Raw genomic sequence first — 17,305 nt, forward strand, 5'->3', positions numbered from 1 at the left:
TACATGGTTGTTATTTTGGTTATTTGTGCAAATCTTTTGCTATCTTATAGTTTTTTAAAATATTCCAGTCTCAAATTTTTAATGAGACTTTCACTCAATAAACACCTACTCTATGTAAGACTTAGTTTTCTCAAAAATTAAAAGTTAAAAATTTCACTGATATTCTATTTTTTCGCTTAGAAAACTCATTAATAATAATTAATAATACAACAAACTTATAAGTAGTAATAAGAACGCTATCATTTCTTTGTTATAACTTCTAACGACATATCTGCTGGGCAAACAAAACACAAACTTCATGTTTAATAATTATATTACAAAAAAAAAGATTGCGTTAATATAATACAAATGTATACATATAAGTACATGTGCCAAGTTCAGAGCGAGGGCGTGCTCTAGACAGAATAAATAAATAGTTTTGTAAAACAAAGATTCTAAAATTCGGCAAATGCCTGGTTTTTAACAATATCGTACAGGCAATTTACGCTAGGATAAGTACATTTACAAGGCGGAGAATGAGCCGATTCTTCTTGCCAGTTTCCTTTTACACCCTCATTAAACATGAAAAAATAAATGCCAAGTGGAATAAACCAGATTGTGGTTTTGGAAAAACAATGTAAAATTTAGATATTGTCTGGATGTTTGTTATTACTGCCATCATTCTTTTCAATCTATAAGTTAAGCCCAGTAAAAGTGCCTATAAGAAATCATTATTAGTTTCCACTTTTGACCGTTTAACTGCTAACTACTACGAATAAAGCGTAGATAATACAGGCTTTTTTTTATTAAATAGGTTGCAGTTAAATAACCTATATGGCAATATGGATATTCAAAGCTTTACGTTTTTATTTTAAGTACTTAGGACAGTTCAACAAATGTAATGGAAAAACTACGTACTTCGTTGTTTAAGTATTTACCTACATTTGCTTAACTGTATGTACCACAATACATTTAAGGCTGATTAAACCTAGTGAGCTCAGTTATTCGATTTCAATTATACCTAAGGTTATTGCTTGTATAAGTTTTCGATTAAATCAAGGATTTTCAAAGTTGTTAAAGTTTTGTGTCTTTAACAGAGCATTTTTGTGCCATAGACGATTTATTGGATCGACAATTCTTCTAAATTGAGTAGGTGCATTTTTGTATACGTTTAATTGCACCTTGCAGTCCTGGCATCAAAGTCCGACTAAAAGTGTTTGGAATTTCTAACAATGTGCTGCAAGGGTTTTTTACAAAAAGCAACTTTTGACGCAAACGTGAGTGTGTTATTAAAGCGGTACAAGAAAAAAGACCCATCGCGGTCGTTAATTTTGCTTCCCCAAAAGTTACTACGCTAATATGTACAACAGGAATATTCGTGTCTAATAAAGAGTTATTAAACAAATTAATAAATATAACAGACAACAACAATAGTCATAAACTCTCTCTCTTTCTCTGCGACTTAACAAACTAATTTAACTCTAATATATCTTCCAGGGGATAAGTCACGAACGCGTTTATGCCATTTCTCTTGTTTCCTTAAATACATAGCGATATGTTAATACCTTGTTCCCTTCACATGATTTATAACCATATTTTTCCTTTTAGCCACTCTAATGCATATCACAATCCAGACGATAATAATTTAAAAAAAAAGCATTTTTTTAATAACCGAACAGTTTTTGTAACTCGAATACGACAAAGACTCAAACTTAAAGCTGAATCTGAAAAGCAGTTTGGGTGGTCGATGTAGGATTCAAAAATGGATTCGTGCTGGCCGCATTTTGCCGGGCGGCCGGGTCCGCCCATTCAGCGTCAAATGGATCCGGTTGTTTGGGTTTAAAATTTTCAGAAGCCGAATCCAGGCTTATTGCTCTGAAATCAAACCAGTTTTTTAGTGAACTATTACGGTCTTACACAATGAGCTAGATGAATGAATGTAAATTGATCTTATATTAATCTAAAAGCTATGGACTTATACCTGGAATGAGCATTAAAAGATGGCGTCCGGCGTGGAGATGATCCATCCATTCGACCTGGAACTGGGCTGGTGCTTTTGACAATTTGTCCTAGCCATTGTTCAGGTTTAGGTAAAGAGTTGGTCGTATTGGACACAATGCTCATATTCTGGCTGCTAGATGAACTAGTCGTCAACGACCGAATTGTGCTGTTCATGACCGATGGCGATGTAGGAATGATTGAGTTGGTTTGGATTATTGAGCTGTTGTTGAGTGTAGTATTCCTGAAATTATGATTGCTCCCTTAGAATCAAATTATCATATTAGTGCAAAGTAGTATAATTAACATAAATTCAGTAATGATCTCTGAACTAGACTAAAATTCGTTGTCGTGCTCGGAGTTATTACATAGTCTACTACGTGATGATTAAAACCTTCTAAAGACTAATAAAACATGTAGCAAGCATCAATTATTTAGTAAATGAAAACAGTTTAGATGTCCAGTCAGACTTTTATAGTAATAAAATGGGGCCAGCACCGTGTACCTATTTGCTAATACAATTTTATTATTATAATTACGAGTTTACAGATCGAACAAACGGAATTTATGACATAACGATTGTTTGTTACCTATTTTATTATATCATTTAACGGTAATGCTTATATCAACATTGTAATGATTTGCTTGCTAAAGGTGATTTTGCTGACTGTTGTTTTCCTTTAACAGCATTTGCAAGGCCTTGATAGGTACCTGCTGTTTATATTTACAAGAGAATTTTATTTCTTGTATGTATTTTGAAGTAGATAAACTCTTGCAAATTTTTAAGTTATCTTAATATACAGGGTGCTTTATAATATGTATTACAAACTTATAGGCGACGCAATGCAAAAATTAGCAGAAAATGTTTCATAGACAGATATTGTCAGAGCTTTACTTTTTGAGATACAGACAGGTTGTTAATGTTCTGCCAAAAAAAATAACATTACTATGACCTACAAAGTTTACACTGGTTGAAGGGAAACTACAGATTGATAGATAAGGTACGATTAAAAACGAACTGTATCACTTTATAACTGTTTTCAGCTTTGGTCAATGCCAAATTGACATTTTTCTTCTTGTTTAAATTTAGCGATTTGTGTCATTACATTGTCAGATAAGTTGGAAACTGTGCGTTCTAGGACAAAAACATTTCCAAATCATGTACTTCACTTAGTTTAACTATTGAACAAAATTTGCAATAATGTCGTTGGGCCATTTTTTAGATATAAAAAATAAAACTTCTCATCTTTGTATTTCCTCTATGCTCTGTAAGTTTGTGGTACGTATTTTGTAACACCCTGTATAACCACATATGAAACTATTGCAGTGTATTTTGCTTTGCATTGTATAGTACCTACGTATTTAATTAGGAAAACACAGGTTTAACAGCATCAGCAAACAAACTATCTTCTGATACGTAAAACACTGTAAATTTACTACATTTATTTACTGTACTTACAACGATACAGTTTCAAAGAACAATAGAATGATTCACAGCTCCCTAAAATAATTATACCAAACCAACCGTCACGATTTTCGTCTCATTTCAATATTTTTAGGAAGGAAATCCGTCCAGGCTAATAAACTTTATATCCAGATGTGGGCCTCAATTCACATCTGGACGCCTAATGATTTTAACTAAGAATACAGAATATTTCAAAATTATTGCAATAAAATTTGACTGCAAAACTTTATACATTAATATGCAATTTAATAAAAAAAATACGTGAACTTTACAAAGCAAAACCGACATCCACTTACCTACTGAGACGAGGACTAAAACTTAAAGTGACCGGAGTTATACTAGTCATATTGGCAGTTGGCGTCGAAGTAATTGACCGGTTATAGGTGTTGTTTATGGTAGTCAAATTCAAATTGACCGTGTTTTGATTTAGCGATGCGGGATTGTTGAAGTTGAAGTCGTCAGAATCGCTATGAGTCAGTTGACTCAAACCTTGCGACAACTGTTGGCAAAGAGCAGTCACGGAATCGGCCGGTGTAACCTGTAAATTTACATTTTTAGTGTTTTTCCCAAATTTCCGAATAGTTTAATACATCGTAATTGTTTATCCGAAGTGTAGGTTTTGAAAAATAGAGTTTTCAGCTAGACTAAACAATATTTAACAGTAATCTTTCAGTAAATTCATTAAAGGACGTTAGGATTACTTCCCAATTAGGTTTTCCTGTATGCTTTTACCTCCCACCGATCCAATACAGTTATTACTCATTTAATGGTTTTAATATAAACCTTAATAAATTCTACGGCGACGTAATCTAAACAAACTTATTATAGTGATATATGCAAATAGATAGCAAATTAAACATGTGGCTGAAAACTGTTTAATATGAGCCAGGCGTTAAATAATTTGCGGAATCGAGTTACCCATAGGCTAATTTAAATGCGTTTTGCGGCATATTAATTTGTGTGAGAATTGTGACATTCTAGGATATTACGTATTTGATACAAAACGAAAATTTAAGCTTAACCACAATATCCATTATGCAATAGCATTAAGTTAGTTAGGTTGCAATATACCTCTGGAATTGGTTCGACATGTTTCAACTCTTTCAATCCGTTAGGAGGAGAAGTCGGAGATTTGAACTGATTCAAACGGGCGGTATTGCTAGGCAGTTCGTTGACTCGCAGACTCATCTGCCTCTTGAACGGTGAGTTTTGCCCCAAAGTGCTAAATCCCCTGCAACTCCCTTGTCGTTGCAGCAAACTGGGGGTGGCATGGGGTCGTTCGATAGCAAACGGGTTAGGAGGCACCGGCTTATTTGATTGCGACGGATTCACGTCCACCTTAAAATATCCAATTGTAGTTTAAACTAAAAATTAGTGGTAACTAAAGACCTACAGCTCTTTCAGTAACACTCTGTTGCCGGAACGAACCAGTGCGGGTAAATACAGAGTTCTTGTCATCAAACGTCATCGTCACACCACATTCTTTGTCACGTTTTTGCTTTCTTTCCAAGCAAACGGCAAAGGCGCACCCTACGGCGTGACTCATACGTTCACCGGACTCTCTGAGTGCTAAGAAACCATGACACATCCATCTAGAAACAAGATAAACTAATTTAAATAGTAGTAGGCATATTAATTCAATTTTATAGAACAAAACAATATTTTAATTAATCTAATCTGTGAGAAATCAGATAAATGTACCATGTGATTAATTGAACAAATATTGTATTGCATAGATATCTTTCTAGTTTTTCTAACTCATCAAATGTTTATAATAATTTGCATATTGATTATATTATTTCCTAAACTCTACAGGGTGGTCGCACGACGGCTTGCTGACTTTAGGATGCTACAAAATTTTCAAAACTTTTCTAACGGTATTTTCCTTATATCGATTGATGTCTTTCGTCGTATATCACAAATTATTCTTCTTCTACGAATCAGCTAATTTCAATAACCCAACGGTGTAGATGACGTATATCCTACGCTAATTCCCTAATTCAGATCATAAAGTATAACACGTACTTTATCCTAATTAGTATTAATAATATTTGTTTTAAATTAGCATATCTAAAATTTTAATACATTTACATCCTAAATATCAAGTGATGCAATGCAAATATGTATTCTTAAACCACGGGAATTACTGCTTTGTTTACAAAATTTAAACAAATTAGTAATTCTGTAATTCTTTCCCAAGCCTGCTTAGGCTGTAATAAAACCGACCTCAACAAAATAACCAAATTACGGCATAAAATCACCGCAATGTGAAATTTCTACACGGTTCGTTTCACTGTTGGATGAATCATAGATTATTATTTAAAAAAGTGTATTCATCGTTCTGATGTTTAGTCACTGATCAGGTAATGATTAAGCTTTGCTCCATTTCGATGATCCTAGTGGAAATATGATATGTTTTTGTAGGTTCCAGTAAGACAATCAAATTTTATGTCATCCATCGAATTTGGTTTCTATTCTAGTATTACCATTGTGTAGTTGGGAATTATTTAAAATTTAATTGTACGTTTGAGTTGAATTTATTTTTCTATTTTTAATGCTTGAGACTTTAGGCAAACTTTACAGAATACAATATATAATAATTGTCCGTAACACAGACAACTGGTAAGCAGGATATTTTGCTCAAACCTACCTTCGAGTAGTTCCATCTCTACAAATATAGCTAAATCCCCTTTCATGGTTACGATCGGGGGCACAAAATGACACTTTTTCTATCGTCTGATCGACAATCAACCCTTTAGTCTCCTCCTCCACCACCCTCAAACCATCCCCGCTTACGTGAAGAACAGCCCTAATAGGCCGTCTCCTAGAGCCCTGCAACAAAATGCATTACTTTACTTCCTCCAGTCCACCTGTCCAGTTTTCGGTGAGAAGAAATTTGAGCTTAGTTTTAACTAGGGGTGGAAAACAGGGAACTAATTCCTCGTGCCATTCTCATGTAGCAAATCCTATAATGTCCCTTGTCTAGCCTAATAAAGTGACGTGGAGCGCCTCTTTTTTCAATAAGGCATCCCTTTAGGGTGTATATGCGTGGCTATTTATACCTAGGAATTTTACATTACTGAGATTTGGGGGATGCTGGAATAAGGCACCCTTTTTTGTAAGGGACAATTAATTTTCTAAATCGTACTCTGTGGGAAACTTTCACAGTGAATACACATTTACAGGTGGACATATCTGACAATGTCACAGTTGAAAAATGTGGGATTTTTTAAACATGACAATAAATGAAATAATTATAAAAGAAAATACTTACACTGCCTACCCTGAGTACTTTTAAAGCTTCTTCGCACACCTGCATTCCACGGGAATCGAATACTTCCACGCATCCCAAGTATTTTACGGCAAAAGTGCAGGTGCCCGATCTAAAAACACCAAATTGTAGACGTCTAACTAAAGGAAAATTGGGAAAGTTTTACTTTACGGCTGCTTCGTCTGCCGACCATTGATGAGGCTTGGAACTTTCTGGAACCCGATCCTTCCGTTTCCGGAAAGAATCCCTGAATGACCTGCGCAGGCGGTCCATTTTCCGGGGAGACCGAAAACTCCGTCTCTGCAAAGAAAATAATTGAATATAACTAAATATTGTAATAATCAGCTGCCACCTAAATTAAATTGATCCACCACACATTGAAATTGGTTTAATGTTCAAATATTGTGGTTTAAAAAAGTATGTTATGACCATAAAATACTTCAAAATGAGATAATTTAGTTTGCAATTATTAGTTCTACATGTATCCAGTGACAGCTTAAGAAACATTTTTTACAGATATTCCAGAAAACTGAACGTCGAGGCAAATAAATTTAGTTCCTCATGACGTAGGAGAAGGTAAAGCTGAAAACACTTTCAGTTGAAATGGAAGGCAGTCCATATACATATACAAATCTGAAAGATTTATCTGTACGAAATTTTTTCTTGATCGTTTCGCAGGTTTAGTTTAAATAAACAAAATCGAAAAAAACCACTGGTTGGCTTTGTTTTGACGCGGGTTCACTTAACAGATTATTTTATGTAGCATAAACGGGCCAATGAAAACCTTGATCTAAATAGACTGACCAAGTGAAAAATGGTGAAATGAAATTAAAATAATTGAGTAATTTTTAATTTGTTACATAGGGGACGAATTCTGTTTGTAGGAGTAAACCTATACTATTCAGCAATCATTTGATCCAACAATCGGTTTGTTGCTATGTGTTTCATTTACTGCTCCAGGTTTCACAAAGTTTTAGATTACAATAAAAATTGTGAAGGAGACACATTAACCCTAATAAAGTTTTACGCTAGATTAACATGATGAACGATTAAATCAAATAAACCTCTAATCTGAAAAATACTAAACCTTGAACAAAGTCAAACGTACATAAAGACACAAATAACGTCTAGAGAGACTATTAAAACTACTGGCAAATATTATCCTTTTTTATTTCAACTAATCGTACAAAGCTTGTTTATTTTAATAAAAATGTGACATCAACGGTATAATGGTACTCAAAACATTTGGTTAACCATAACAAAAAAAATTCAACTGCGTTTGCAAAACTATACAACTCGAACATTGAACACAACAAGAAATATCGTTTTGCGTAATTATTGGCTTATGATGGCTTAAGCATAACGTTTGCGTAAGCCACTTTCTAAAAACTATTAACTAATCCATGTGCCTGTCAGAAGAATGCACTGACAGCGCAAATTACCAGATTTAAATTTAACAATGTTAGTATTATACTTACTAATGAAGGAAAGATTATAATTTTGAAACACGCACCACAGTTTTGCAACAATAAGGCTCAGCAACAGTAGGAGAGCCAAAACACCCGCATTTTCTTGGTAAAACCACCAGCGTCATACATTTTTACAACAGAAATAACCTTATTAAATCTCAAATATGCAGATAAAGCAGAAACCTCGTGAGTTTTTGATGGCGCATGTTAATTATTCTAATTAGAGCAGCAAAGCCGACACAGGAGCCGTATAATAACAATAACAATAAAACAGCATGTGTTTGTGAGGCTTAACCACCACTATTCCAAGATCCTTAATCACCTGGATCACTGTATACCAGAAGATGTTTCTGTTAAACTGTTTACTTGGCTGGATCAGTCTAAATATTGTCAAAATATCTAGATTATATTAGCTTTAGCTGAATTGGAGCAAGCAGTTCATAAATATAACTTTATAAATTATTAATGTTATAACTTCGCAAGATCATTGGCCTTGGATATTGCATTAACCAGATGGCTTATTTGACTGGTTTGTGGTGCTATTATTCAAATTACTCCTGCCTATATACTTAAAGTTACATATAACTTATTATTCAGCACAATGACAAATTCTGGTAAGTGTGAATCATCATCAATTCTTCAGAACAAGTTCTTGTGGTACAAGAATATGAAATCACCTTTCAGGTATTTGGAAGCCCACAAAAAGATACTATTAGTACTCTTGGTGTGTGGTGCATTAACCCATTATGTGAAAATTATGACTCCATTAATGGGTGGGATATAATGGGTTTGTGTCTGGGCGTATGCGTACAAATTCGAAGGTTTAAAATTCAAAATTTATCTCCCAATCTGAGCTTTCTCTTCTACTAACTTATGATTAATAATTTATATTACTAACATTTTAAAGCAACAATTACTTTCATTTCGCTTAACATGCATAAAACTAAGTGCAGATGATCGTTAGGCAAAGTTAAAATGCATGAAGGACACCTAATTGCTAACGAGGTGTATTCAGAAGAACCGCTTTGTATAATTTATGTTAAATTTCATCCCACCGTATTATTGTTTGGTCGCTAAATAGTAACGTAATTAGTGTTTAAAGTTTGTCCATGAAAAAATGCATATAATATTGCTACCGACATTGTAAGAGCCAATTAACGGTTCAAGCAATAAATGCTAGTGGAAATAATTATAGTTAAAATCCTTGCAACTGAAATATAAGATTTTTTTGGTCACATTTGGTGGTTTTCATTGCTGGTACTAAACAGATTGAAAAAAAGTAAGTTTAGCTGGTTTATAACTTTGCCAATCAAATCATCAGGGCAAGCCTATCAAGAAAGTAAATTATAGGGGTGTTAATCTTAGAGCTCCCTTATAAGTCTGGGTGGCAATTGCTATGGGATTACAAAGCTCTATGGAATTAAGACGTAATCGCAAAATATAAAGGGAGAGGAAATAAAATGAGTTCTCAATTCTTTGTTTTCCATTTCAAGGTAGAGTCAAAAGTCGAAATGTTTTACGTTACATTAAAATTGCCAAGACTTTTTAACTATCTTAGACATATTTATTCTTCCTTCAACCTAGATTAACCAGTTATTAACATCCCCAAACATCCTTGTAAATTTTTATGAAATTTTACTCCAGTATGGTTTTTGCAATAACGTTTTTTAATAAAGGCAGTCATTTTTCTTCTTTACAAAGATTGTAGAAAAAGACAACTAAATAAAACTGGGATTGTGTAACAGTAATCAGAATCGTAGAAATAGTCCGTAATAGTCAATTAGAGCTGAGTTTTTGACAAACCCTGTACAGTATATCATTGTGATGATCCAATCAAAATACAATAATACACTAGCCCCAACCTGATAAAGGGTGGATTGGACTGAAGCTAAATAGTGTGACGTTGACGAGCTTTTCACCCTTTACTAGATCGATATTTTTATTTGACAATAAAGTTTCGAAGTTTAGTTTTGTTTCTTACAACAGTAAAAATGAAGATTACCTGAAAGAAATCCAAAAAAAAGTAAATTAGTATTACGTGAATAGCTCCACTAAAGGTTCTAAATAAAATGATGAGTCAAATGAATAACAAACAGGATTGTGTTTTAACTTATCTTCTCCAACTTTCTATTGCTGTTATTATAAGACATACATATAGGAGATGAGAACGTTTTATTACTGTCAAAAGACTAAATCTGGTGGCAGAAATGAACATTCCAATTGAGAATAGTATAAGTTGCCATACAGGAGCAATGGATGAAATTGTGATGATCAAACACAGGAAAAGGAACATAGAAGAATAGATTGATAAAGATGAATAGTCAAAAAGATGTTAAGAGAGAGAGAAAAAAGAAGGTAAGGAAAAAAAGAGTCAAAGAAAAAGAAGCAGCATATGAAGAAATCCTAAGTGAACGTTGCTAAACCACTTAAAAAAAGTATAGAACAAGAATGTCAAATAATAATTATCGACAGACGAGTTGAGAAAAGTCGCACAAAGATGCTGTCTAGCTGAACTGCTATCAAGAACATGATCTGGTTCTAGTGAAGTGAAAGTGGGTAAAAGAAGATAGTGAGAGTGATACTGATAACAATCCCAACAGGGAATGGACAAAATATAGGATACTAAGTGAAACACATAACACATTGTATAAAAGTCTAATAAGTTTAATAAAAAAGAAGTAAACTTTTTCAATTTAGTTTATGTACTTGGATATTGGCCTGTCCTCTAGTTATTAACAAAACATTGTTCAGTATAGAATTCATTGTTCATTTCTACCATTAAACATATTTTTACGTTGGAGGATTAAGAATAAATTGTTACTCCTAACATACAAATGACTGTTCTAAGAAAGAAGAGTCGTCCATGTTTCGGGGAATTGTTAATATGTTATTTCTTTCCTACATCTTTGAAAACAGAGTCAAAAATGCTTTTATAGTAAGTCCACAAGTGCAGCATTTGCAAAAATTGCTGAGTTCTGTAGACCAATCACAAAGAACCATCAGTAGATGGAACTTTCCCCAATGCTGCACATATGGATATATTATTATGGTGAACCAACTCTGAGAAGTCCTTTTAAAGGATTCTAACTTGCATTAATGTGGCTAATAAACTTGATTACCCTTTCTATAAGAACTCTTTGTAACAGAGGTCATCTTGTTTTATCAGAATGAGTTAAAATGAGATCATAAACACTCTAGTAAACACTGACGTCAAAATACGTAATTTGTTTCTGTTTAGTTGTAATTTTGACTGTTTGACAGGGTGCTGACAAACATGAGATTTTACTGAATTTTTTTGTCATACAGTTGTTATCAGGGTTGGTAACCAGAACCGGTATATCCTTGAGCTTCAAAGAAGGCTTGAAAAATACGGACACCTTGCATTAACGGTAAATACAGTTAGTTTCCGTGCAAAATATGTAAATAAATTATTTGTTAAATTCCATACAACGTTTCGATTTATTATAGGTTTGTTGTAAACTTACCGCACTTGGATCGCCGAATTTCGACACATCGCGCCTCTCTAGAGGAATATGATTGGACGGATGATTACCCATGATAGTTTAGGAATTGGTAGAAAACAATAAAAACGTCATTAATCCTTGGGCACTCGCGAGAACCAAAACCAACAATAAACTCGTCCCTAGTCGGCCATGGAACAGATGCGCAACAATGAACACAGATGCTCAATGAAGGGTGGAACACACTTTATTTCCTCGCGGATTCCTATATTATGCAGCACGGAGGACCACAGACCACAACACTGAGTGGGTCACAACGACATAAAACTTGACGAAATCGACGTATTGACGGTGTCGAATTAGTAGAAACTCCAACTGCAGCGGCAGCTATCCGTCGACGTAACAATATCCTTCCTTTCTTGCACACCGGTCGTCCTTGAACATTCTTGAGGTCAGCACACCGAGAATATTCACTGCAATAGACGCTAAATCGTCTGTGATGGTTATGCAAGCGAATGTCACGCGTACATTCACGAAGAAACACCAAAAAAATCAACCAAAAAATCACAGACTATTGTTAAATTGTTCTCCAAGTCCGGAGAGTTCAATTATGAATTAAGCGAGTAACGGTCGCGCACCAACCGTTTCAAACCAGACGGAAATTTCAAACAGAACTTGATTTGAATCCCACACTAACACGGGCCGAAGTTATAAAAAAAAAATAATTAAATTTCGATTAAAAATCGGGTCCGACCCAAACCCAGCGAATTTCTACGCGACCATCGCAACCACCCGGATGGACTGCTGATGACGGTTAAAACTGAATACATATTCCCACATGCCCGGTACTATCAAACCTGAATATTTTGACTCAGGTAAACGTACCTCAACGGATCTCGATGACATCTACATGACGACTCCGATAAAAATGACTCGGTTGACTCCCTTCCAACACGTCAAACCATGCTAAATCTGAGAGAGAGAAATAATATATTTATATTTGGGTCGAGAAAGTCACCGCGGTACGACTCGGGGGTAGTCGGATGGTTCCGGTGACAGAACAACGTGGTTTTGCTGAGATAAACTGAGAACCAATGAAGTGGTGCGGTGATTGTAGGTAGTCACATATAGGTGTTACTTTATGGTCTGCATAATTAATAGGCAAACTCAAAAATAAATACAGTGGTACCAATGGTACTAGAAGTTTTTATAAAGTGGGTTGATAATAACCCGAAAAAATTACTTCACTAATTGCCATAAACAGGATTAGTACCTAACAAAATAATCCTTAAGTGGAAGTATATAGAAAGAATCAAAGAATTAGGGTGACGTCAAAGCCGAAAAAATGTTCAATGTTGCCAAAGTGTGGAAAACGAAAGATAACTGCTTGCTTTGTTTCATACATTGAATAAATGGAGTAATTGTAAGTGGCGCCAATATTCAAGGTACCTATCATCTTCACTATTTGGGAGATAGAACAACACACACTGGACTGACAATGATTTTCAATGTTTGGTCGCTCCCTCTCAAAAGCACACTCCAAGAGCAACATTTTAGAAGAGCAAAAGAAAAAACCTGATATACAAGAAATTTTTTTTGTCCTGTATACTACCATCTATGAAATTTCATACGTCATACACTATTGACTTTGATTTGGCGTATATATTTCAATGAACTTGATATACGAGTGATCGACCTAAGTATTACGAATGATTTATAAAAGTAGTAACTCTTACTTAGATTAGAATATTCTACTCTCAATATCTTGGGTCATTTGAAAAACAAACATTTGCTCGTGCTTGCAATAAATTCAAGTATACAGATGTAGTTAAAGTAGGTAATAGATTTGAGGCATTTACGTTAAATGTTGCATGTAGAAACAAATGCTTATTTTTATTCAAATATCCTATTAAATTATTACAAAAAGAGAATTAGTAAAGTAGTCTAATCTGAATTAATTTGCAAAAAGTGCATTAAGCACTAAAGTGTAATTCATCAACCATAAGTGAAAATTTATGATGTAAATAATGCATTAAATTGTCACGATTAGTAATATTCACTTAGTCATTTTTTAAAATCTTTATATAATAATCAATTCATATAAATTTATTTCAGTTTGTCTGTAGGGTGGTTCAAGTGATATAAACTTTAATCTAATCTCAACGTTCTCCATTAATCACTTAACAGGATGAGAAGTAGCTAGGTATACACTGATAATTGCATATCATTTTGGTTGCTTTTTCGTTTATTTAAAATTTTTGGAATATCGAAAAATGAGAAAATGAATAGTTCTTCTTTGTTTTCCGGAAATTTTTTAAACTAAAATACATATTGACTATAAGTGGTATTTTTTTTTTGTTCTAGTAACTTATTTTGCGACAAAGTGCAAAACTAAACAAGGTGCAGAATAAAAAAATATACCTTGTCAGATTTGCTGAATATAAGAAACATCCGCTTCATTTTACTTGTATTTTTGTGATGTAGCCTCTGGAAGAGTTATATAAGTCCGACCCACACGAAAGCCACAATTTCTTTGCATGCCACTTACAATACTGGCACGACCTGAAATAGCCATAGAAATCGATACTGACCTTACAAAGGACAAACAAAACAATATTTTTGGTTATTTATCAATCTATTATGACTCATCTAATAAATGTACAAACTTGCGGGGGTGATACCAATATAAAAGGGCGGTTTGCATCCAGACCAATCACAGCAAACTACTGTATTGGCTTGGGTATTAAATTTGCACTTGGACGTAATCATGGGAAAGGTCTTAGGCCAAAATATTTTATGCATGTACATAAAATTCACTTTTAATTAGTATAGTCATTGTTACGAAATTTTGCATTTGTATATGTATAGGGCAAAGAAAATTGTCACTTGATTTCAATTAGAGATTAATCATCAATTCGAGTGGCAATGGATAATAACTAACAATCCAGTTTCATGATTTCACATTCGATCATATAAAAACGTTCTGGAAATTTAATATCTCTCTAAAACACGCCATCAACTTAGTTTTATGTTACGGGCAGTTTATTTGGACTGAATTTACTGTCGGATGTGTGTGTATGTATGTGTTGCTATACTTTAATGATTCATTATTTTTGCTTCCGTTCTGTCTTCATAGTGTATTATGTTTCATATTCACAAAACCATCAAAATATGCCAATTAGTAAATACAGCAGTAAGATTTGCAATCGCACACAAAGTGAGATAAGTTTCCTTCTGAACCACTTAACCTTGCTCCTAATTACTATAGTATCTGAACATTCAAAGTTCGAATTAATGCCAATCAGATTAAACGATTTTGACTATTTATCTCCATAACTCCAGGGAATACAACCCTTTAAAGCCATATAAAACAATATAGAAACTGTGTATTTCACAAAAACCGGAATACGAAATAGTATCGGTACAGTTTATATGGTGTCTGAACAAGGGGTATGGTAACGGTTACATGGGGCGAGACCGTGGGATAATTCCGCGGCGACTAATCGGCCCCCCCTCAGTACCTGTTTGAAATTCCCATGCATAAATACATACCTCTATGGTGATCGTTAAAACTGTTTTTGTGATCGATGGAATGTTTGTAAATAGGGAAATTTTCGGATTCTCAGATTAGGGAACCTTACAGAGGGTCGACTATTTTTAGACAGGTCATTCGGCCCTAAAATGTGTTTAAATTAAGATATATGCAAAAAATTGACGAGAAAAGATTTGCGAAACGTTTCAGAAAGAGGAGTTTGGAAGACCAAATCGAAAAATGTTGGTTTTTTGACCAAATAATTGCTTCCTACATCCTTTCTCTGAACCCAAACTTATTATTAACATGGAAAGTCTAATTTTAACTGTTTTCTGTTTTTAAGTTTATTATAATTATGAAATTTGAATACTGCATAATTGTACCTGAATATTATTAAAAAAATAAAAATATTATTATAGATTCACCAAGCATTTGATTTAACAACCTGTCACGCCTATAATTGCTTGTCAACGATGATGTCCTAAGTCGATGATATTATTTTGTCGAGTATTTTGTACTACTGAGGCCTGATGCTCTTTTGTGTGAAAAATATCAAAACTTAAATTTTGGAAAAAAACAAAACTCGATTGATGAATGGTCCCAATATCATTTGGTTATATGGTGTAAGGTTTTGTTAATTGGAAATCCAACCCAATTCATTGATGGATTTTGTCATCTATGCCTCATCAAAGTGACTATAAAACCTTCACTCCAGTATATCAACTGGATCACAAACAAGATAGTTGTTATGCAACATCTGGCGACGTCTGAACTCTATAAGTTAGAATGTGGCGTCTCCGAATCTAGAAACTGCTTCATAGATAGCCGCATTAGGTCACTTGGGGGAGATCATTTGTAAATTCTATGTTGTTGCACTACCCAGTATGTGAGAATATTTTAAAAAGTGTCGTTTGCGTTTTTATCTGTCACATATGAAACATTACGCCTTTCTATTACATGGTGACATTTTGTTATGTGATCCCATTTTACTTTGATTTTTGCTAAACCGGTTATTCCCAAAGTTTCCCAACCTTCAAGTTATAGTTATATGGTATTTTTTGTTACTTAAGATAAAAAATACTTAAAATACTAATACTAATCTTATACAAATTTAATTTCAAAATACAAGTTCTAGTTAAATTTCTACTATAGGTATTTGCCAGTAAAGTGATTTTCCCGCCATTTCTAACTAATTTTCGGTACTTCCCGCAATTAATTGTTATGTAAATGTATGAACTATTACCATCAATTAAATCAACCTTTGACATTTTGAGCAAAAGCTCACACTATTTCCAACTCCTGCTTATGAATATCCATGTGGAATCATCGGCAAAGACATGCACCTATCCAAAGCGCATTTAAACAGGGACGGACTTTCATACATAAATCGATAACCGAAAACTGGGAAATTGTTGAAAACGTACTTCCTGTACGAGTTTCTAACTTCAACGACTTTAGTTTAGAAAATAAACTTAAAATTTAAACAATTATACAAACGAGCGTTGCGTCATCCGGAAAGCGATCCCACTTCCGGAATCTAATGCCTCTCAGACGGTCGCACACGATTCGCCCGCCTTTTAATAAAGCACACAAATTTATTCAACTGGTTTTAAATGGTAAATTATGGAAGTGCTGCCAACAAACTCTATACAGAATAATAAGGCAATTGCGTTAAAGACGGGGGATTTAAGTTATAGCGGTAAAAGGTGTCAACATTCGGCCTTGTGCGATTTACCATAAAAGTAGCTTTTGGTTGTTGTAGGTATTGCCAGGCCAAATGTTGCCGTTTTCACCTGTTTCTTATCTTCAACAGGAAACAACCACCTCCTGCTAAAAACCTTCACCTGATATCAGTAATAAATAAGCGCCTTATCAGAAACAAAATTACTCACCTATATAATTTAATATTTCACCGGGTTAAGGTTTTTAGGGAAAACTGTACACTTAAAAATTGCAAAAAAACTCGCGAGTTTCGGCATAATCCAGATTTCAGTCACGAAACAAAAAACAGATTTCTAACGGGAAACGACACCTTTAGATTTTACTTAAAAAACAGTAAAACCGCACCGTTTTCGATGCCGCGATTGTGTCTGAACTAGATGCAGAAGATAAATCGCTGGAGGTGTATCC

The 17,305-nt window shown here is 34.1% G+C and overlaps 1 protein-coding gene across 2 annotated transcripts; it reads right to left on the reverse strand.

Annotated features, from left to right (window-relative positions):
* Positions 1-295: 295 nt before the first annotated feature.
* Positions 296-17,305, reverse strand: numb (NUMB endocytic adaptor protein). 2 transcript variants are annotated; one of them, XM_081977121.1, is made up of 9 exons: positions 17,068-17,305; positions 6,880-7,013; positions 6,717-6,825; positions 6,093-6,274; positions 4,836-5,034; positions 4,514-4,780; positions 3,739-3,980; positions 1,961-2,221; positions 296-1,854 (listed from the first exon to the last, which is right to left on the reverse strand). In XM_081977121.1, the coding sequence occupies exons 2-9, from the start codon at positions 6,984-6,986 to the stop codon at positions 1,692-1,694; spliced, it is 1,530 nt and encodes a 509-aa protein (XP_081833247.1). In that variant the 5' UTR covers positions 6,987-7,013; positions 17,068-17,305; the 3' UTR covers positions 296-1,691. The 2 variants fall into 2 exon arrangements, with proteins under 2 accessions (XP_081833247.1, XP_081833246.1); XM_081977120.1 differs by lacking the exon at positions 17,068-17,305 and adding an exon at positions 11,668-12,471.

The sequence above is a fragment of the Ips typographus genome, linkage group LG4, assembly GCF_016097725.1.
Source record: "Ips typographus isolate SLU linkage group LG4, UJ_Ityp_2.0, whole genome shotgun sequence".
Classification (NCBI taxonomy): Eukaryota; Metazoa; Arthropoda; class Insecta; order Coleoptera; family Curculionidae; genus Ips; species Ips typographus.